Here is a 23992-nt window from a genome sequence, read left to right on the forward strand (position 1 = left end):
GCTCTGAGAGAGATGACGCAGGGACCCCCACTACATATCTTATAAAATTGTGTTGCAGATTAAAAATGTACATGGATTATTTCTTATACAGTTTAGTTTAGACTTGACAGCATTATCATCTGTGTTGGTTGGATTAATGTGTATTATCATATATTTAACCACTTGAACTGTCAATGTCTACAAGTCTGCTCTTCTTTTCCCTCTACACCAAACCTCTGTGCCAAAAAATAGCCGATCTTCAAGCTCACATCAGCGTTGTAAGCTTGTAGATCTGCTATCTTTTGGCTAATGTTCCACTAAGAATAGGGATGCCAGGGTTCAAGTGATCAAACATGGTCACACAAAGATTTGGCGGACCGCCTGTAGTAACTCTGAGGACCCCCTAGGGGTCCCGGACCTCTGTTGAAGACCTCTGATATAAAGAAAAGTAATCGGGAGGACCTTTTTGACCCGTCAGCGTTCTAGTTTGTCCAACTGTATGAAAGGACTGATGGACTGATTTTGTTTGTTGCTCTATCAATCCACAGATACCTGGAGAAGTATGAAAAAGTCCACCACTTCGGCGAGGATGATGAGGAGACGCAGCCGGGGAATCCCAAACCCCTTCTTCCAATCGGTGCAATTCCCTGCTCTTACAACTACCAGCAACACACTGTATCAGGTGGGCCAATACGTGTGATTCGTATACTTCAAACTAGCTCAGTCTGACACTAATTTCGGTTGTTCGGGGACCTTGAGATGGTGTGACTGCACGAGCTAGTTCGGTTTCTGTCATAGGTCAGATTGGTCGCATTGTTTCTGCATTCATTTAGCCCAGCTTCGAGTTCATTCTGTGGCAGTGAAGTGAGTGAAAAGCAGCTATAGTTTGGAAGATACAAGAGCAAAACTCCATGAAACAGTCTCTAGTGACCATAGTGACCATTCTTAAACACAGCCCATCACTGGAAAGGGCAAAACCTCCACACCTCCATCACAAATTCCCCACACAGCACGTCATGGATGCTATATCCAGGTATTAATTTAACCATTGGTTCCAGCTGTGCTGCTGGCTGTAGTGTGTGTACACACTGTTTGAGCAAGTCTCCATTCGCCACCAGTGGGTGAGTTCTGGCTTCCAGAACAGTTTGTCTGTCAGACAGACGTTTTTTTTCGGGTCAGGGAGCCCTCCCGGGCCAAACTGACTTCAGTTATTCTGGTGTAGTATCAGCTACCTTAACTGGCCTCTCTCCCGCGCTAGCTCTTCTTGCTCACTAATCAAACATTTTAGATAGCTTTAGCTGTGTAATTGCAGCAGAGCATCTTTTAAGTGGATTATTTCTTCTATGTTGTCTTTTTCGATGCTTGGGAACAAAGCTATCCCAAGGCTACCCAATACCTAGAATGTTCATTGGTTGTACTTTTGCCTTGTCTGCAGTAATGCCGGTCACTCTCATTTTATGTTGAAAAAAAACAGCATGAAAGTTGAAAGTTTTGCATGTCTACGGTGTGTTATTGTGGTACCACATACAAAAGGATGCTGTTTGGCTGCTGCTTTGTTCAGTTTGTCCAAGTTGGCTGCCTCCCCACTTCTTTCACTGATAGTTAGACTCAGAAAGGATGACACTTTGAATTTGTTCCATAATTTGTTATTTGGTCTTGACTAAACTCACTATGTCAACCAGTTTTGCATTTAAGATGATTTTCGCCACACTGTCTATTATTTATACCAGCAGAGCCATTTCTAGGCTGTCATTCATAGAACTGAAATCAGAGCTAAACTGATGCAGACAAATGATTCACTTTGAACATTCTTTAAAGCCAGTGGCCTTGGGGATATGTTGTTGGAAATTGTAAGCAAATCATAGTATTCTATCTGGTCTTATTTGTTTATTTGGATGGGACGCTGTATATTAATGCACATCAGATGATGCAACGTAGATATACCGGATTTAGCAATGATGCTAGTTTATATCCGGCTCATGTGACCTTTGCAACGCTCGACACAGCGAATCTCGCTGCCGCTCGCTCAGCGGTGTCTCACGTGGCTCAAGGTCGCCTGAGACGGCGTGCCTCCGTCGTCATCACAGAAAACAAGCGCTTCTTCCACGCGCGTCTCCTACGGATTCCAATATAGCAGATAGTGGAGTACATTACATTACACAGGAAAAGATGGCATAACACGTAAATACAAGAACAAGGGTGCAAACTGCAAAGTATATCCATTTAAGGACAAGATTAAATCGAGTTCTACAACTATGCTGCTTTCATTAGCATATACAATGACTTTTATTAAAATCAGGTTTTACACTGCTGTGGTAGGGCCTACTACTAGGCTATAATTAACTGGCAACATAGTGCAGCATTATGCTAGTTTATAATGATAGAATATTTATTATACTTATTTAACCTTTCAGTTTGACAAAAAAAAAACATTCTTATTTATAGCTTATACCCGGGGGCAGTTCAGTTGTTGCAGAGGGGAGAAAGTCAAAACACTATCACACCTGGGAGTTGTCCAACAGAGCATGGTCCTCTGCTCTTGTTTGTAAAACAGCCTCCCTGAAGCAGTCTCTCTTTTGGGGTTGGGGAGTGGGGGGGTTGGGGAGTGGTTACATGGCCGTTATTGCGACTCCTTCACTGATAACTGATAGGAGACTATGCTACATTTCCCCTGTCCAGTTTTCTTACCAGTCAGATTAGATTGTTTTCCAGTCACAAGATAATTTTGGCTGACAAATTGAGTTTAGGAAATTACCTCCATCAAGTATAAATTAACATGGGATGGCTCTGATTTAATGAAGCAGCCTTATTTGGGTGGAAATGGTCTTCCACAGGACAGCTGCAACAGTGTTTGCTGACTGCTTTTGACTTGCTCTAATTTACGAGTTATTGTTTTGAACCAGCATGCATTTATTGAACACTGGGATGTGCCTGTCTTTATTTTTTTTATTGTCTTTGTGTTTGACTCTGCAACATGACCAGGGTGGTAAGTGACACAGTAGTCAGATTTTGGTAACCAAATTGTGTGATGGTTCTATAAAATGAGAGGACTTCAGCATTTGTAGCTCATGTTTTTCTTAAGCCATTTATACCAGAAACCCATATACGCAAATTTACATTTCAATCCGGAACCCCTTTTGTGCTAGTTGTTGCTATGTACTGTATAGCAACATACATTTTAGAATCAGCCTCAGGTCTTATGGGTTATTAGAAAACGTGTTCTGATTTGGTGTCTTGTTTTTGATGGGATTATTGATTGGATAAAGGAGAACTAGTACTCAATGTATTTCCTTGATCAACATTTGTTCATTGATCATTAATCAAGGAGGGTGCCCATGGATTTTGTTAACAGAACTGTGAAGTTCTGAATTTAATGGCAGTGGACTAGAATACGCTTGAGTTGTTTTAGCTGTGTCAAATGACAGATAATCAATCGGCGGTTGGCTTTGGAATCTCTTGAACTTTTCTTTGCCATTATCACTTCCCAACAAGATTCGGACTCTGGCCCGCAGGAACTTTTACATTTTCTTAAATTTACAAAACCTTGTGAGGCAAGTTATTGTACATCTATGCCATACTTGTGAGAAAAAGCTGTTTATTCAAGTGTGTGAGGGGAGAACTGGGGGGGGGGGGGGGGGGGGGAGAAGGAGAATCTTTATTATTATTATTTTTTAATTATTTTGCATTTAATGCTTTATTCAGTTAGGAGAGTTTAGAGAGACGGGAAGAGAGAGGAGACACATGCGAGACGAGACATGCGTCGGATTCAAACTCCGGTCCTCTGGGGAGCGTCTGGGCACTAACTGGCTTAGTGACCAAGAACCTGGTTGCTAACTATTCATCTACACCACCACTTATTGATTCATGATCTGTACATAATTAATTAATAGAGGGTATGCGCATGCATGAAGTGAGTGGCAAAGTGAGTTTAACATGGTTTGGATGTATGGGCTGTCAAGGCCAGGCAGTAGTTTTTTGCCACTCAGTAGACGTTCCCGCATAACTTCCGGGTATGATGATGATGTCACGCGCATACCCTCTATACTTAATGTAGATAGACTTAACCACATGATGAAACCCAACAGTCCTTTTCTGGGGCCAACTTTCTGCCATTTCCACAGACAGTCAAAGACAGATGGTGTAGTAGTGGGAGAAAAAAGGAGCAGACAGAGTGTAGACCCCTGGGGAGCCCTGGTCAACTAAGATGATAAGAGAAGGCCTATATATATATAGCCTACTCATTCCCTTTAACTCTCCTGTGTTAATTCGGTAACACTTTATATTAAGGTCGCCTTTATAATGCATTATAAACTAATTTATAATGCATTATTATTATATTATAACACTTGTTATAAATGTTTATAATCATGTATAATAGCTTATAACAGCTTATAACCATGGTTATAACACTTTATAAGTGAATGGTTATAATACATTATTATGCAAAGTGGAACAGCACATTATAACTACCATAACTGAATTAGTTATTGCTCACTGCTGCTATGACACTTGTTATTCCATCTGGGCATCAGTAAAGGTTTATCTCTTGTCTTGTTGCGGATGTTGTTGAGGCTTGGGGGTGTAACTTTGAGTAGTGTACTAGTGTTGGCTAAGTGTGTGCTGCTGCAGCAACAGGGTGTATAAGTGGCACAGTAACATAGCAACCAAGAGGCCCTTTCTCTTCAGCTTGTCTAAGCTGCACACCTGATTTCTAATGTCCACGGTGAGTCCTTTATCTTTGGTCTGTGTTGAAAGAATCGCCTATGGCAGGGTTCCCCAATTAGTTTTCCCCAAGGGCCGAATTATGTCTAGGGTACCAAGCCGAGGGCCACAACATTGCAGGTGGCGACGGCGTCGTTCCTGCTACTCCAGCAACAGTTCAGATATCGTCGTTGTCGGGTGAAAATCTTGTATGTCCAAAACCGTTCGTTTTGAATTTATAATTTTTGAGCGGTGGTCACAACGTACGTGTGTGTGTGTGTGTGTGTGTGTGTGTGTGTGTGTGTGTGTGTGTGTGTGTGTGTGTGTGTGTGTGTGTGTGTGTGTGTGTGTGTGTGTGTGTGTGTGTGTGTGTGTGTGTGTGTGTGTGTGTGTGTGTGTGTGTGGGGCCTGCAGTACCTTTTCTGACCACACATGTTAAGGGAGGGGCGCTGTTGTTCAGACTCACATTCACGCACACACACACATGCAGCCTCCACCGCTCAGTTCACACGAGTGTGATTTTAAAATTAGTTAAACTAGTGAAAACAGCCGATCTACAATCTGCTTGTAGATCTGCTGTTTTCACTACTTTTTTGCGACGGCTTTGTATGATTTGCGAAAGAACGTACAAATTTGGAGATACAAGATTTCCAGCCGACAACGACGATATACTAGTGTTGTTGCTACTCTTATACCACCATTATTACTGGGGTTGGTGTGGGCCAGACAGTAGGGCCGCCTATTAGCCCTATTCACGGCCCGCCCACTCAGCATCCCCCTGGTGCTGAAGTCACGTTTTGAAGGGTAAAACCCTGCTAAAAGCCCATAGAGTTAACACAGAAATCGCACATTTAATGCAATTTCCGAATAGTAAAGTATAAAATACAGCTAGCATGATCAAGAACACAAGATGGTAAAAGGCACAACGCATTATAATTGACTTTACCGTTCGAAATAATGATTTGTTGGCTTTAAGTCCATCTATTTCTGTTATAGTTTCCCCTTCCAAAATGACGTCGGCACCAGGAGAAATTTGCTGAGTGGGCGGGCCGTGAATAGGGCTAATAGGGGAACCCTGTCCTATGGAATTGCTAGTGACTCGCTTGCTTGGTTCATCCTTTGTTTGTGAGGATCTGCTCTCCAGTCATTGATGTGCATTTGAATGCGATGTTTGACTACAGATCCTCAATAGTGTGTAAGATGTATTGATGTATGAACAGGCCCAAATGGAAAAGTTTACAAATGCGTATATAGTTGTCGTGTGTCTGCTATTTAAGCATCCCTGCCAAGAACTGTGTGCTGCTAATGTTTGTTTGCCCACGAATTACATAAAATGTTCCAAATGTTCAACACATGGGAGGATACGGAGACATCATTGTATTTTTTGTTGCATAGTTAGTCTTGTAGAATGTCTGCTGTGAAATAAATAAATGGGTATTACAATCTGATGCTCAGTCCTGCACAGATCAAAGATACTGGATTGGTTTAAAAATGGGGACCCAACAAGACACTGGTGTCTACATGACAAGAAAGACACTGGTGTCTACATATTGACAAGACAGACAGAGGAAAAAGTAGTACAGTCAGCTGAGCTGGGGCACTGTGGCCTCAGGGCATGCCATTTATTGGAGGGGAAAACTGAGGGGCAACGACGGCCATGGCCTCCCCGAAATTCCTGCCCTGCTTGGCAGTGTTAATGATCTGCATTTCTGCAGTGCCTTCATCCAAAGTGCTGTAGTATATGTTACATTACAGTGGAACATATCTACACTTCTCTAAAAACATCTCAACAAGCCCAGTGCCGGTGCTAAATCAGCAGAAACTGTCATACCACCCATTGTTGAACTGAATTAACTTTCATATTTAGACACTTTCCTATACTTCCACCTGGTGCTCATACGGATGTAGAGAAATTGTGTTCAAGTCCAGTTCTGCAGCCATTGTGCGTTTTGCAATAATTGTGTGCTAGTAAGCATAACTGGGTACTACCTTATTTGCCATGTTTTTTTTCCCCTTCAGATAAAGATGGTGCTCTCAATTCAACAAAACGTTTGACTCGGTGCAGCCCTGCTACGTTGTATGATGTCCGGTATCATAACAAGTCTTTGCTCTTCATTTTCCTCTCCAGACTATCTCCGCCAAAGCTATGGATTGTCGACGGACTTTGTTCCGCCGTGCGACTACAACAAACTGGTGCTGTCTCTCCTGTCGGGCCTGCCCAACGAGGTGGACTTTGCAGTCAACGTTTGCACTCTCCTCTCCAACGAGAGCAAGCACGTCATGCAGCTGGACAAGGACCCCAAGCTGGTCACGCTGCTGCTGGCTCACGCCGGCGTCTTCGACGACTGTACGTCCACAGCATCACGTTTTGATTCACTCTGCTGTTCTAACATCTCAGATTAGAATGCACAACACTGCTCACTCCCCCCCCACACACACACACTTACTTTAATTCCTTGTTCTTAATGCCAAAATAATCTGTAACCTCACCTGAACTGTTTTGGGTAAATGGGGATTTAGTTAACTGATGGTTTTTTTTTTTTTGGGGGGGGGGGGGGGGGTCTTCAGTTCCGAGCATAGAGGTGTGTTTGTACATTACACCCATGTGCAGTCAAGTGTAAAAGTGGAGTTTTCATGTGGCGTGGAAGCAACTCAGGTGGGAGAATTCTTGTGCCTGTGTGGGGGGAAATTAATATCCAAGGGCTCTGTTTCACTTAAATATCCAAAATGCAATTCTTTGGTCAAATTGAAGAGCAAGGAAAGTAAATGGAGAAGTGAGCCAACACATGGAGCTTCAATGTGGACCTTCTAAAAATCTTCCATTTATTGTCTGCCTTTGCAGCGTTAGGTACCTTCTCTGCGGTGTTTGGGATGGACTGGAAGGAGAAAACCTCCCGAGACTTTTTTAAGGTAAAGTGATAATCTGTCAAGTAGCTTGATTACGTAGGGGCACGGTGGTGCAGTGGTTAGCACTTCGCCTCACAGCCAGAAGGTCCTGGGTTCGATTCCCGCCGGGGGAAGCTGTGGGCGCTGGGGGCGTGTTCCTCCACCCGCGTCATCAGCACCCACACCCTAGGTGGGGTTGGCGATGGGGCCTTTCTGTGGTGAGTTTGCATGTTCTCCCTGTGTCTCCTTGGGCCCTCACACAAAAACATGCAGTAGTCCTGGTTTCTATACTACCCCTAGCCAGCCGGGTGCTCCCCAATGTCCCCTGGCGCGGCAGGGGGAGAGCGGAAACCAGGACTACAGGTTAGGTAGTCACCGGGTGAGAAAAATGGGTTGCAAAAAACGTGGGATAAAAAATATATTAAAAAAAAGTAGCTTGATTACTTGTTTGATTTGTTGAATAATTGAGTGCATTTCTTTGATAAAAAAAAAAAAAAAGAAGAAAAAAAAAAAATATATATATATATATATATATATAGTTTTACATAACTATAAACATAATTCTTATAATGAATTAAATCGAGAGCAGTGTGATTAACTACTTGATCTGTGAAGGCCATATTGGACTTCACAGACCATTTATGCAAGTATATTTAAATACCTGTACAAACAATATTTCTGTTGTGTACCTGTATATTTAATTCATCTGTGTGTGTGTATATATTCAATTGGATGTTATCTGTAGATATCACAGGTTCTCAAGCCTAGAAATTATTCCTAACCAGACAGAAAGTAAAATCCAAAGTAAAATGCACATTTATAGTCACATTAATAATAGAATGCATGGTACATAAGTTTTGAGGAAAAGTAGTTTGTAAAGGGCTCAGTTGAATCCAAATGCACCTCTAACAGCTGCTGTTTTACTCTAGTTTTGGAAGGATGTTGTGGAAGATGCTGAAGTCAGGGAACTTATCTGGGACAAGAGCAGCCCAGCACATGGTAAGTAGGCTTTCTAATGGACCCCCCCTTAACATGCACACACACACCACAGCCGCTACACACTCAGTATTCCCTCAAAATACATCTCAATTTACTTGTGGGTCGTTGTATTATTGGGACAAAAAGATCTTGAGCCTGGCTTGACGATATGTGGCCATTTCCTCCGTGGCATTGAAAGAATTATTGGAAATGACAGGATGCCATCTCTTGTTCCCCTTGGCAGACGTCACATCGTGTGGGGGTCCCTGGCAGACTCTCTTCCACCCGCCCCGGGACTCGGGCATCAACGACATGGAGGGCCAGCGCGTGCTGCAGGTGGCGGTCATCCTGCGGAACCTCTCCTTCGAGGAGGCCAACGTCAAGCTGCTGGCGGCCAACCGCACATGCCTGCGCTTCCTGTTGCTCTGTGCCCACTGTAACCTCATCTCCCTCCGACAGCTGGGCCTCGACACGCTGGGCAACGTGGCCGCAGAGGTGGGTCGTCCCCGTGGGCGCCGGGGCAGTAGGGGACTTTGGAGTCGCCGTGTCGTCTAATTATTAGCAATATTACACAAGAGGGTGTGTGTTATCGTGATTCGGGGCTTGTGCCTGCGGCAACGCAGAAGTTCCAATAATCACATACCCAACACCCTCGAGTGTAATATTGCGATCATACAACAGTTGCCCTTAAAAAAAACATGTCAACTTCATTTCATTGTAATTAAAATATACAATAGAAATGTGTACGCTTTTAATGCCACATTTAGCTACCATGTCCCTGAACTTCACTTTAGCCTTGCCGCTAACATAGTGTGGAGAGAGGGAGTGCTTCAGCTCTTTCGCGACAAGCACATGCTGAAATCTTTGTTTGATGAGACCTGTGTGGTAGTGCTCATTATTCACATGGCTAGAGAGCTATTTCAACCAATCAGATTGTTTCGTCGGAACTACCTGTTGTATAATTTGAGCTCTGAAAAGGAAGGCTGAGGATTCTCTCTTTGCATTAGTCTGCAAACGTGCGACAGAGTTAAACCCTATCTACTTTATTGCCTTGAATCCTCCAGGGGTGTCTAATAGGCCCCCTTCTGTTTTCCCTCTACACTAAATGTCTTTGTCAAAAACTACCCGATCTGCAAGCTCATAATGCATACTGTTGCAATAGAGCAGTGACGTTTGACATAATTTACACATCCTACCTGGTTCGCGTTTTTCCCCCCATTCTGAATTCCCATAGACTTTTTTTTTTCCAAACATAAACAAATGATCTCAGCGGTTTGACTCATAAGGATGTGAAGAATCAACTGATGGTGAACGCAAATGTTATTGTCGCCGAATTAGTTACATTTTCGCTAGAAACGGACTGTATCAAATATTAGTGACTGACTATCAAACTATACAGAGCCACCTCCCCGACAATATCGTGGGAACCGTTTGTTTATTTTTGGACCACAATGCTTATATGAGACAATTTTAATATGACTCCATGTTATTCTCCATAGAGAAATTACTTCTGTGAACCGGGGGATGAGCGAGTCACGTCATGACTTTGTTGCTCTATGTGGTGTTCTTCTGAGCTTGTAGATCTGCTATTTTTGCAGATAGAATATGTGGTTTACCCTTTCCACAATATTATTTTGTAACAAAACAAAACATCTGGAAACATAAAACTAACTATTAATCCCAAAAGGCAAATTTGATTGTTTTTCACATCATTACAGTCTTTGTGGGTGTAGAACTGGTATTGTTACACATAATAACGTCTGTTGTGGAGCTCATAATCATTGGCTGTTCAGTAAGTATAGACAGTTTTGGAGAGTAATCATTGGCTGTTCAGTAATATAGTCTGTCATCTACTCGGGCATTATGGACAGTCATACTAAAGTGGTTTAATCCAGTTGAGAAATGAAGGCCTGGCAAAATTGTGGAACTTTAAGATGGAAACTGTGTAGGAATGCTGGGTTTTGGCTCTGAAGGCGTAGTGATGCGTAAACTAAAGTCTTGTGAATTAGTCGGTGATCCTACATCAGCGCTCCTATTTTTAGAAGCTTTTTGCATAAGGGCCCCGATAGAATCGGAATAATCCTTTTGATGTCATTAATTGGCTAGCCAGGATCTGGGCTCTTACATGATATTGTGGCATATTTTCGTAAAGCCTGGGGGCTTGCTGTAATCCGTTCAAGGATCTTGAATGGTCCCCAAATCAATATGCCTTCCATGATGTGCCCTTTGCATAGTGGTTATTAGTCTGGATCTATGTAAGTATAGTTTGATGTAGGTATAACATGGTGATGAACAAACCTTGAGCTTATTTTTTTTCCATTTGGAATTCAATTTATCTTGGAACGATGGCTAATACTCTCATTTGGAAAAGAAAACTGAACAAATCATCGTTTTTCCCCCCCTCACAGCTCCAGCTGGATCCTGTTGATTTCAGAACAACTCATCTAATGTTTCACACTATCACCAAATGCTTGATGGCCAGGGACCGGTTCCTCAAAATGAGAGGTGAGTGGCTGGCTCTCCGTCCCAGCCAAATGCATCTGTGTTGCATTAGACGTGAACCACTTTAGCTATTGAAAAATAGCAGATACACAAGCTCACAACAAGTGCTGTGCTGCAAACTTGTAGATCTGCTATTTTTGAATGAAGTCTTTGAATATATTGACCAGATTCTATAAATGTTTTTTTTAAATCCTTCTTCTAAATCAGTGCTTCTCAAACTTTCATGTCAAGGACCCCCAAAATTAAATGTATTCGGCCTGCGGACCCCCATCTCAAAATATGTTGTTCCAGTGACCCCCCAGAAGCAAATACAGTATTTGAGTTACAAATGTTCGCTTTTAAAAATGTATATTCAAAGATTTGCACACAAAGAAAAACACGCTTTTTCAAAAATATCAGATCTACAAGCTCGCAGCGCACGCTGTGAGCTTGTAGATCTGATCTTTTCTAATGGTTAAAGCATAATATAATGGCTAAAGTGAGGTAAAATAGGCTGCTGCCACTGCTCTTGACTTTTTTTTTTTGCAGGAGTCAGATGTGGCCTAAGGGTTCTCTTGTCTCAGTGTAATCAATGTCATCTGTGGTTTGCTGCTTTTCATGATTATGTTGTGACTTAATCAGGAGAAACCGCCGTTTACATTTCATGTAATTTCTCCCAGAGCATACAACATTGCTCTTACTGTGCTATGAATCACTACGTTGTATGAAGTGTATAAAGCAGGCACACTGGTGTATTGTAAGGCAAATCCAGGTGTTGGGTTTTTGTGACAATCACACATTATTATTATTATTATTATTGCAATACTATATACAAGTATATAAAATTGCATTTACTATATCAGTACTTTGTGCACACTCATTTCCCAATACAATGTTGAATTTTGTAACGTAATTGATACATGCAATTTTCAGATCTACAACCTCAGAGCATGTCACATCAGCTTCTAGGTTATTGAAATGTAGACTTGCCAGTTAATGTGCCATGGGCACCAAAAAAAAAACATGTGAAAACCACTGGTCAAACGTTTGGTTGTCTTACGTGACTCTTTCTAGCCATGGAGATCCTGGGCAACCTCAGCAAAGCGGAGGACAACGGCGTGTTGATCTGTGAGTACGTGGACCAGGAATCCTACCGGGAAGTGGTGACTCTCCTCACCCTGCCTGACCTCATGCTCCTCATGGCGTCGCTGGAGGTGCTGTACCTCCTCGCCCAGCTGGGAGAAAGTCCCTGCAGCAGGATCGCCGCTGTTGACCACAGCATAGGTACGACCAGGATCCCCGTTTAGTGATGGGACGATAAGCGATATTATCGTTTATCGTGATAGAAAACACTCGCGGCAATCGTATCGTGGAGATTTAATTTATCGTGATATCGTCCTCTGTCAAGCACTGGGGTCAATTCACCTTTTATTTGCCGAGCTGCATATCCGGTACCACTTAAACCCTCTGGTAAAAGGTACTTATATTATAATATATGTACTTGATAGTCTTTTTTTCACACTTTATCAAATGTCTTTGACAAAAAATTGCTGATCAAGCTCACAATGCGTTGCCACGCGTCATGAGCTTGTAGATCTGCAATTTTTTGGCAAATGTTCCGCCCCAGGATAATGGATTTAGATTACCGAGATAATATCGTAATTGCGATTTCTTTGGTCACAATAATCGTGATGTGAAATGTTCATATCGTCCCATCCCTGTTTACGTGTATGATAAATGCAGCTGCTCAGAGTTGGTGTCGGCTGTTTATATGTACATATTGTGTAAAAGTAAATAAAAACGATGGGCTACTGCTGCACTGGTCATCTCGTTATCGGGCTTCAACATCCTGGTTTATGCGATAACGCACTGCGTTGTCCTGACAACGATACAGCTGTGTTAGCGGGAAGGGAACCCAACGTGACATGCTTTGCGATGTAAACACACAGCTACCGAAATCAAACGGTCAATAGTTGAGTCCATATCATGATGAATAGTCTGCAACTGCGTTGACAATCAATGGTAAGACGACTGAAATGTTATTATAATAACACCATGTATAATCTCCAGACCTGTTGGTGCGGCTAGTATCTGTAGACCTGCACACGTTTGGACCAGACGCTCTTACAGCTGTGAAGTTGATCGAGCACCAGGCCAGTGCCAGCCAGGCGGCAGAGGTGCGACCGCAGCTTGTAGAACAGGTACCAGCACCGGTACCAGGAGCACCGGTACCAGGAGCACCGGTACCTGGTGCACCATTACCTGGTACACCCTTACCTGGTAAGTCAAGACTAAGGTTGAAAAAAGTCACATTTTATTTTCTGTACTCCAGTTTAAGTTTAATTATTCTTATTTTTTAATCAATTAAATTTGAATTTGGAATCGATAATCGTTAATTGTGGTCTTAATCATGGCTGTCTAATTTGTTGTACAATTGAAAGCAAATACTGCACAGCTTTGATTGGTAATTTTCAGTTGCAAAAACTCAGATTAAAGGCAGAATTGGGGTTGTATGACTGGGGTGTCCAAAGTGCGGCCCTGGGGCCAATTGCATCCCGAGGAGAATTTTATACAGCATGTGGCTAAATTCCTAAATTGTATTATAAACGGCCGACCAGCACCATCAAACAAGAATATTATATTATAATTTGTCAGGATTCCTTGTTCCCTGTTGTCTCATCCTGAAGAGGTCAAAGAGAGGCTATTTTATTGTACGTCTGGTTACATTTGGTAATAATAGGCTTATAATAATTAAATAAGAGTTATTTGTGTTCTGTTCAGAACAGACACCTCACAAAAGGCCATTGATAGTTACAATAAATAAAATGTTTTAAATGCGATACATATTTATGGGACTTTGTTATACATTTCGCATTGAAGGAAACGATATTACCTGTATCATTTTATACATGGATCATTAAGTTTGCTGTACAATGTGTTGCTTTGATAAAACCAACTTGGATTACAAATTTGTTTTGGATCGTGGAAACAGGTGTTGTGTCCCCAAGCACTTTGCTATCCATATAATTGGTATAGAATGGAAGGTCATGCTAAGTTGAGGGGTGAGTTTCAGCACATGCCATGTCTATTGATTCGGCAGCAAGTGCACTGGTTTGCTGACATCTTGTGGATAACCCTGGGAATTCCACAAAAAAACTAACTTGTATTGCATTATAACCGCCAGTAATGTCAAATGTCAAATCGTAACTGCCAATCATAATAATAATAATAATAACTTTATTTATATAGCACTTTTCAAAACATAAGTTAAATGTCAAATGTTTTGCCATAGTTAACTCCAAAGAATCCTTTCCTCATTAAATAAGCGATTCGATTTTCTTAACTACAGTTTGTGCTTTTCTGTGCTTAGTACCAAGAGTCCCTGCCCAGTCCACTCCCCCACCTCCTGGCATTGCTGAACTGGATGGTGATAAGTTTACACTGCAGTGGTAAGAGAAATCTGTTGAAATAATATAAAATGTTTTTTTCCACGCTAAGAAACGTTCGTAAATGGTATGAGCTCTTTGTGCTCGTCCCGACAGGCTGAACGCGCACTTTGAGGCCATCTCCGAGGGCACTGTGTCACGGTCAGAGATGTACTCGGAGTACCTGGCCACCTGCAGTAAAATGGGCCGAAGCAATATCTTGAACTCCACTGGCTTCCTCAAATGCTTACGGTGAGTTCTGGGCATCCCATGTTGTGTCAAGCACTTAACCTTGACACAAACCAACCCGAGTAACATGCCAGAGACGTCGGATTTGGAAGAATAGCACAGCGTATTTCACTTTGCAAAGCAGAGATTACTACCGTTTCGTAATCTTTGCAACTATAAAACGTAAGAATAAATACTTTATTGCGGTGGGAAAATGTTCTTTGGCTCACATGACATTAGTGCTGTCGTAATGAATTTCGTTAGTTGAATGTAATTCAAAAATATATTTTTTATAATCTTCGAATGTTGAAATTGCCTTCAAATGTTTTTATTACTTCCTCCATAAATGTAGTGAGCAACAAATCCAATTAAGACTAATTTCCTGACCGACCGATGTGAAGACAAATGCTTTCATCAGGTCACGTATGATCAACAAAGTTTGAGCGCATGCACTGCACACAGCAAGTTAACTCATATGCTGCCATGGCCGAGGAGCCCGAAAAAATCCCGTTGTCCCGCCCTGCCACGCCCGAGGAACCCGAGAATTTAAAAAAAAAAAAGATTTATTTTTTTTCAAAAAAAATCTTTTTTTCAAAAAAAATTTTTTTTTACCCCAAAAAATGTAGTAGGCATGATAGTGATCGCGAAATTGCATGTTTAACCCCCATAGCAACCCCATCTTTCAAACATGGCAGCCATCTTTGTTTACATTTTAGGAAAACATAATGGCTGCTATCTCATGAATGCCTGAACGGATTTCCATTCGGATTTTTTTGTTTGAAAGCTGTGAGCAATGTGGACACACGTGGTGCATTATCTAGGCATGGGTGTGCATGATCCGTGCACTATGAATTACATGGAAGTCTATGGAGACAGTTTGGCATATGAGAGTACGAAGGTATTGTTAAATGGCAGCAGATGAGTTAACATGAATGTTGTTGCTGCCCAGTGCCTCTGTATTGTACATGGCTGTGCGCCTGTATGTCTGGTCAAGCTGTGAGACAGTGAGAGACCACGTTGGTTCAGTGCAGCAGGCAAGACTCCTGCTTTTACCCTGTCAAACTTCACTTGAAAATTACATTTAAGAAATTTTAATAATTATGACAACAGGAAGGTTTTTATTTGACGTTTACCTCTGTCGACACTGACGCTACAACGCGGACCTGTGGCTATCAGCACTTGGATGACAGTGGATGGAGTGCCCGTTCTCTTTAGGAACCTAGCAACTACACATCCGTGCCGTGTGAGTGAGACATTTTATGTGGGTAAAGCACAGCTACTTACAAAGTGATGCAAACCAGCAGGTGTTTCTATATCACCTGCCGTATTATGAAAATGATCAGGCCAATGTAGACTGCTCGGAGGTTCCGACACGCAAAAGCTTAAAACCAGTGAAAATTAAGAGGCATTTCCACTCAAAACGTTCAAATCACGCTGATAAACCAGTGGAGTTTCTTCACCGCAATGAGACGAACTGAACAGCCAACGTCGATGGCTGCTGGCAAAGTTGCTCAATGAGGTGTGTCTTTTCCTCAGACGCAGAAGTTGTAGCCTTTTTTTCTTTCTAAATTTTTTATCCCTCAATTTTGTAACCCATTTTCTTTCACCCAGTGCCAATTGTCTATGTAATCCTGGGCTCTGCACTCTCTCTGCCACGCCTGGGGAGACAACGGAGGAGTCCAAGTTGCTCTTTTTTTCACCTGACAGTGGGGATTTCCCCGGTTTGGACATGACACGTTTTTCCAAACGGTTCCTTTCCCCTCCGTCAGGCGCCCAGGCTGGCTAGGGGGAGGCACCATGAGACCAGGATGACTGCATGTTTTTGTGAGGGTACCTACCCAGGGGATACGGGGAGAACATGCAAACTCCACACAGAAAGGCCCTATCGCCCACAGATATAAAAAGCTAGATACCTCCTCCGCCGCTGCAGTTCATTGGCGCGACTGGTCAAACACCGCTGGCGGAAGTGCGTAACTGTGGAACTGCGGAAGGCACTCTGCCCCCTCCAATGGGAAAGAGGGAGTCCTGCCAGTCCTGCATCTGATTGGCCTACTGAGCTTCCCATTCTGTGACGCACAAGGAAGCGTCCTTCAGAATTCCCAAGAGCCCCGCCTCAGAATTCTGGAGGCTTGCATAGAGTTATTGGGAGGCTTGCCAGCTCTCTTTGACCAACCCCCCCACCGGAGGGAGGCATCTAGCTTTTTATATCTGTGCTATCGCCAACCCCACCTAGGGTGTGGGCGCTGATGACGCGGAGGAAGGAACACGCCCCCAGCACCCACAGCGTCCCCCGGCGGGAATTGAACCCAGGACGTGGTAGCCTAATATTACTCTCCTCCGAACCTATATTAAAGCCATAACCCTTAACTTGTTTGACCCTTTATTTAGTCTGTTATTAACTCATTTGCTGCTATTTTAAACATAGGCTGAACTGTTTTCCTGCCAAATTGTCCTTACCTTTTAACGTGGGCACGCGCACGCATCGTGCACGATCTGTGCGCGACTCATCTAGTAGACGTGTAGACTCGGTGACAGCTTTCGAATAAAAAAACCCCCATTGAAATAGACATATCCGTTGCCAGGCTGTATCCCTGCTGTATCCGCCAGTGTTTACATAAAAAACATTAAAAACAGCCAGCTGTGCGTTATGTTAACATGTGGACACGTTCGCGCACATAGCAGACGATATGTGCGCAGATCATATAACAGGCGGGTAAAAGAATCAAACAGCTACAAAATAAAAAAAACACCATTCTATGGCCGTGCAGTCAGCTTCCTTGTTTACAATGGAAAGTTATGCGACCGGAGCTACAATTGGACCTCAGACCGGATATGGAAACCTAGATCCGGTCCAAACCGGAAATACGACCGGATACAGTTAGGAGGCGGGCCTAAAGAGCCAGAATCGGCTCTAATCAGCGATCATACTTTTAATCGTTTCATAATGATTAAAGCTAATTAAATCTTCGGGCTCCTCGGGCATAACAGAGTGGTACAGCGGGAAATCTCCGGTTTTGACGGGGATAGCAGGAAATGAGTTAATAACAGTTGTATGTGTCCATGTGGGTGTTTATTAACGTAATTAATTATTGTATATAATTAGTTATTTAATAATAAACCATTGAAATTTTGAATGGGATTATAGAGGATAACTGACAGCACTACATGACTACAATTATTTTGTATAAATCTTTGCCACCATGCCTTTTTTTGCAAACTGTTAAAGTATTCAGTCAGTCAATCAAACATAGTGTACAAACACATCAATACTACACAGTATGAAAAGAAACGCATGAGGAATAAAGGATGAGAATCATTGTGAAGACTGCTCCAGGCCTAAGTATGTCCAGGTCACTCAGCTGGGTCTGAGGTTTCCTCGCTATTTTTTCCAGCTATGCCAACAATTCTGGCAAGCTTGCTCCTTACTCTGCAATTGAGGTTGCCAAGCCATGATGTAAGGTTAAAAGTATGCTCTGTCAGTCTGTACACACAGTTTCTAAAATTGGTAGCAGTGTTGAGTCCTTATGAAGATGAAGGCGCTGTGAACTTTAAGGCCTAAAATTAGTGGATGCTTTAACTATTAAAAAATGGCAGATATACAAGCTCACAGCGCGGCACCGAGTGCCGCGCTGCGAGCTTGTAGATCTGCTATTTTTGAAAAAGTCGTAAAAATGTGTGCAAATCTTTGAATATATGTATTTTTAAAGCGAACGTTTGTAACTCAAATTTTGCTTCTGGGTGGTCCCTGGAACTAAATATTTTGAGATGGGGGTCTGTGGCCACATACATATCATTTTGGGGGTCCTTCACATGAAAAGGTTTGAGAACCACTGACATAGTAGTCTCTCAAGAACAGACTAACTGAGCTCCATTTAAGTGAAAAGGACCTTTTCTTTGACGATGACTAGCCAGATTGCCGACATAGAAACATAGGTTTTTCAAAAAATCTTAGAAGGATTCAAAAGACACTTATTAGAATCGGGTCAAATCTATAATTTTCACGATTTTTCTAAAATAGCAGATTTACAAGCTCGCAGCGCGGCACCGAGTGCCGCGCTGTGAGCTTGTATATCTGCTATTTTTCAATAGTTAAAGCATAAAATAATGATACACAATAATGTGTACCCGTTCTGAATGGGTTAAAAACAAATAGAATAATATTTTCAGAGAAGCTCAATCGCATTACTGGTCTCGCAGGCTGCACCGCAATGATGTGGAACGGCATCGTGCAAGCCCGGATTAAATGAGTGACATACCAAAACCGATAAATGCTGGGAATCTGGACTTTCACTCGCTTCTCCGTCTCTCTGTGGTCTGTGCCACGTGTTGACGCTCCAAAATGGAACGTGGCTCTGAAAGATGCATCAACAGGTTTTTGACACGTCCACTTGACGCCTCCAGTGTGACTGCAGCCGCTGTTAAACAATGGGTGCATTTAATGTGTCTGATGCTTGCCATTGACCGAAACCTTTTCCATGGTCTTGCACAGAATAAATGCAATTGGTTGAAATTGGTTCACTAAGTCGTTTCCTTTTTAAAACATTGACTAGACATACAAATCTACAGATGGAATAAGCTGATTTAAAGGCACCTCTGGCTATAGAATGTGGCTCTGCCTGTGATGATAACGCAGTGCATTTTGACAATGATAGATGGTATTCTTTTTTTTGTTTTAATCCTGTTTGAATTCATTACCACCGCCTTCCCACAGGACTATCTTCCCCAACCACACGATGCGACGGCAGGAGGAGCCTAAGGCTAACGCCCAGGTTCAGATCCTCCTGGTGGGCTTGAGGCGGAGGGCCATCCCCCTGCCCGTCCAGCTGTACTACCAGCAGCAGAACCCTGCGTCACCTTCAGCGCCACTTGCAGCCAAACCCGAGGGCCCCGGAGACCCTCCGACCCCCCCTCCACCAGGTAGAGAATTTTTATTACATTTCTGTCGCAGAAATAACAGCGGACTATTGGCAATTAAACTCCATAGCTGTTTAGTTTCAGTATTGCTCTAGTATATTTTCATGTTTTCCTAATAAGACAAGAATTGTTTTAGCGAATGATATGAAGAACGCATTACAGAGATGATAAATTCATTAAATATTAAACCTACACTATTTACAAGGTTTCTAGGGCTGGACTTAAGTGTTTCTTTGGTTTTCTGTGCCCAGGCTTACCTCCTGGGCTTCCTGGATCTCCGCTTGTCCGAGCCCCAGTGCCGGCCCAGGCTGCCAGCCTTAACGCCGGCGGTTCAACCCCACCGATGGCCTTCACTGCACAGGAGCCTCCTCTTGCAACACACACGACTGTTCCACGCCCGCAGGTGCCCCTGAACCCCTTGACGGCAGCCCAACAGGTCCGACCAGCGATCCAGATCCCCACGTCAGCCCATGTGATCCAGAACCACAGTCCACAGATCGGCCCCCCTCCACCGTTTACTCAGCCTGCACAGCAACACTCTCCCCTGCTCCCCACCGGGACCCCCGTCACACTGTTTCAGCAGGTACCGCAGGGTCATATTTTGACTGCAAGGGTGCAGGGGGTGTGCCCCCCCATGGCCCAGAGGCCACCTCTGGCCCAAACCCCTCCCACGTCTGGCCATCAGAGTGGAGCGCCCCAGCAGGAGTCTCACTTTGTGGCATCCGTGTCGACGCCTGTCTCCTCCATACAGAACTTCCAGGTGAGCAGTGGCCAGGTGTTCACGATTGCCGGCGTGCCCAATGCCCAAGGCTCTCGCGTCACCTTCCAAAACATCGCCCCAAAACCCGCGGCAGGCGCACCTGTGTCCATGACGACCACTCCCAACCAGCAGCCCCAGCAACCACCACAACAGCAGCAGCCGCAGAGTGTGGTCATCGTCAGCCCCAACCCACAGCAGAGCCCGGCGTACTCCCCAGCCATACACCAGATTGTTCTTGCCAACCCTTCGGCTATGCCTGGTACCCAGACTATCCAGATAGCAGGGCAGCCTGGTGCTACTTCCAATCCCTGTCCTCCTAGTCCTGCCACCAACCTTCCCTCTCAGTCCAACGCGCAGGTTCAGCCACCTCAAACAATCAGCCACATGCTATCCATGCAACGGCATCAGCATCAGCAGCAACAACAACAACAGCAGCAGCAGCAGCAACAACCTCAGCAGCTCCAGATAATTTCCCAGCAGCCCCCGCCTCAGCCTACCTCCACAGAGTCCAGCTTGATCAAACAGCTACTGCTTCCAAAGCGAGGGCCCACGACACCGGGGGGCAAGTTGATCCTTCCTGCACCGCAGGTGCCCCCTCCCAACAGCAGCACACGGGCCCCGAGTCCACAGGTGATCTACCAGACTGGCTACAGCACCCAGGGAGCCTCTCCTCAGCCCCAGCAGCTCCAGCTGGTGCCTGGCCAGCTGCAGGCTACGGGAACCCCGGGCCTGCAGACGGTCCAGCTTCTACCAGGCCAGCTCATCTCCACCAGCAGCCCGGGGGCCGCTACCATCATCCAGGGTCCCACGCCTGGCGGCCAGGTCACCTTCACCGTGGTCCCCAACACGGGCTTCACCACCGCTGCTGCTGCTGTTAGCCAGGGCGCTGTGACCCCAGGCATGCCCGCCCCTCCCTTCCCTGCAGGGGCGGCACCCCAACATGGCCCTCTGGTACCGCCACAGCCTGCTCCCCTCAGGGGGGACAAGATCATCTGTCAGAAGGAAGAGGAAGCCAAGGACGCCACCGGGTTGCACATCCACGAGAGGAAGATCGAAGTGATGGAGAACTCGTCTTTGGCCGAGGGAGGATCGTCTAACGGCAAAACCAGTAATGGGGACGCGTCACCTGGGGCCAAGCTGCTGAACGGAAGGAAGTGCATGGAGACAAATCTACCTCCATACCACTCAGGGAACAACCAGGGGGCTCTCAATGGCCCGGCGACCGAGGGCCACCCAGCAAATGGGAAGCAGGCTCTCTCCCCTGGACTAAGCGGCCCACTGGAGGGCAACTCGGACCCCAAAAAGACCCTGGTCAACGGGGTGTGTGACTTTGAACGGGGTGAAAGTGGCGCCAACTTTAGCAAGAACATTCCAAATCACATTGCTTCCAAACAGTACTTGGGCAACGGGGAGGTGGGCCCCGCCGAGAGGGTGCACAGTTCGGAACTCCCGCCCCCTCAGCAGGACACTGTCAAAGCCCAGCAGGCAGAGCGGCTGGCCAACGGGCCTCAGGGGGCAAGCGCCAGGGCTCCCTCTGAGTTGTCCAATGGACCTTCGGGACTTTGCCACGCCGTGCCTGTACTTAGACAGCAACTGCTCCCCAATACGCCCCTGCCCTCCACTCTTACTATTACCTCCCAGAGCCCTGCCGCCGCTGGCGGCCCGGCAAACGGCTTGGCCCTCGAGGCACGGGGCCTCAAGAGGCCGGCCGAGGACGGGGACCGCGGCATGGCAGCCTCGGGGATCCCCAGTAAAGTGGGGGTGCGGATCATCACCATCACTGACCCCAATAATGCCGGCAGCAGTGCCACCATGGTGGCAGTGCCAGCAGGAACTAACCCAAGCACAGTAGCCAAAGTAGCAATAGAGAACGCCACTCAACAGAGGCACTGCTCTCCCACACAGGCAGCTGGCTGTATGGTGAGTCATGGTTTTAGGTCTGTTTAGGCTATGTTTGTTTACAGTGAGGCTCTGCTAGAGTTACTAAGTGCAATGTGCCTTCAACGACGAACCATCTCGTAAACGGAGATAAAGATAGTGTGTGTGTTGTGTGTGTATACCCTTCAATCTCTGTCATTATCCCCATTTCCACTGTAGTGCCGACCCAGAACTAGAACCAGAACTTTCCAGAACCAAGAACTTTCAAGAACCTGTGAATTTCCGGGACCAAGTTCTGCTTTTGTTTCCATATAACCAGACCTAACCGGGAAGGTCCCAAAAAAGAGCAGCAGCGCTGCTGGCCCCGCCCATAGGTTCCCAGAACCCGGAACTAAAAAAGGTTCCAGGAACCTTGTCTGAAACCGGGCCGTGTGCAATGGAAAAGAAACCAGAACCAAAAAAAATAGGCTCAGGTACCTGATAGTTCTGGTTCCACCTTGCAGTGGAAAGGGGGCTATAGACTGAGACACACATTAGGGTGAGCAGGTGATTGTCATCTACCACCAGTTAAATCCAGGGAATGTTTTTGGTTTTAGCTTGTAAATGTATCTCATCTGGCTACCATCTTTTACGATTTATTTTCTACTAAATCCATTTTTACTTTAAAAAATGGGCTGTTGGCTGACAAAGTTGTTTGTGTAACAAAAATGTCTTAATTGTTCAATATGGTAGTCCCCAACCAAGAGGCTCAACTCTAGTATCACTCTAGGGTCAAATCATGTGTGGGAGGTTGTTTAAGGTGGGAGCTAGGCAGGTTTCTAAACACTGACTTTGCAGTAGTGATGCATCGTTGCTGCTTAAGGATACTACAATTAACTGATATTGGGTTCTTAATATTGTCATTAGATTGGGTGATATCAAGGTATTAAAGTATACCATTTAGTATCTGGGGCACCCAGATAGCTCACCTGGTAGAGTGCGTAGTACCCTCAACTATAAAAACACATAAGCATATCATCTCAGTTCAGCCCAATAATGTGTCAGTATTGCCACGGCAACGGGTGTCATCGGGTCCTCAATCAAGCTACGCTGAATCTATTGAAGGGCACTTATTTCCGATCTATTCATTATTCTGTTTGCCATAGATGGCATTTACACAACATGTCTAATTAGGGTGATTTCATATTAGTCACACAGTATTGTAGGCAAGAAAATGTCCTACAATGACTTCTATCACCAGCCAGAACATCTTTTACATTTTGTCTTCATACTGACTTAGCAGTCAAATGTAAAAATAAAAATGATCCCAGCTCATGATTCAAAGAGAAATATTGTCATTGTCAAATATAGATTTTCTCCTTTAGCCTCATAATAGTTGAATCTGTATTGCGGCGTTCCTACTTTATTGCCTCCCACTGAAGATGTTATTTGCGTTGGACCATGTTGTAATATCTGTAGTGTCGTCTTCAAGAAAGTTGATGCCTGTCTTCAGTCTTGCCTCACTTGCTCTGGTTAGTCTCGCCTAGGCTTCTTTCCCACACTTAATTTCACTCTGTTGGCGTTACAGATTACACTATGCCAAAAGCTGCCATCTGTTTCTTTTGTTGTACAGTAATCAAGCATGGCACAAAGCAGAAACTCTGTGAACGAGTTTGAAGCTGTTTTGAAGCCATTTCTGTGTTGTGAAGTAGTGCAGGGTATTCAATGTACAGTTGCTATGCCAACTCCAATCAAATATAACAATGATATGAATTTGTGTTAG

At 44.4% G+C, this 23992-nt stretch overlaps 1 protein-coding gene across 2 annotated transcripts in view; it reads left to right on the plus strand.

Moving 5' to 3' along the window:
- Positions 1–23992, plus strand: part of arid2 (AT-rich interactive domain 2) — a 37624-nt gene that overhangs the window by 8079 nt on the left and 5553 nt on the right. For both annotated transcript variants that reach the window (XM_080754044.1, XM_080754045.1), the window contains 12 exons: positions 528–661; positions 6809–7027; positions 7523–7590; positions 8496–8565; positions 8789–9039; positions 10953–11049; positions 12100–12309; positions 13096–13305; positions 14396–14474; positions 14568–14702; positions 19390–19595; positions 19844–22272. In XM_080754044.1, the coding sequence (XP_080610170.1) occupies positions 528–661; positions 6809–7027; positions 7523–7590; positions 8496–8565; positions 8789–9039; positions 10953–11049; positions 12100–12309; positions 13096–13305; positions 14396–14474; positions 14568–14702; positions 19390–19595; positions 19844–22272 (4108 nt within the window). The remainder of the gene's footprint in view (positions 1–527; positions 662–6808; positions 7028–7522; positions 7591–8495; positions 8566–8788; positions 9040–10952; positions 11050–12099; positions 12310–13095; positions 13306–14395; positions 14475–14567; positions 14703–19389; positions 19596–19843; positions 22273–23992) is intronic.

This window comes from Nannobrachium achirus (genome assembly GCF_963921795.1).
Source record: "Nannobrachium achirus genome assembly, chromosome: 23".
NCBI lineage: Eukaryota > Metazoa > Chordata > Actinopteri > Myctophiformes > Myctophidae > Nannobrachium > Nannobrachium achirus.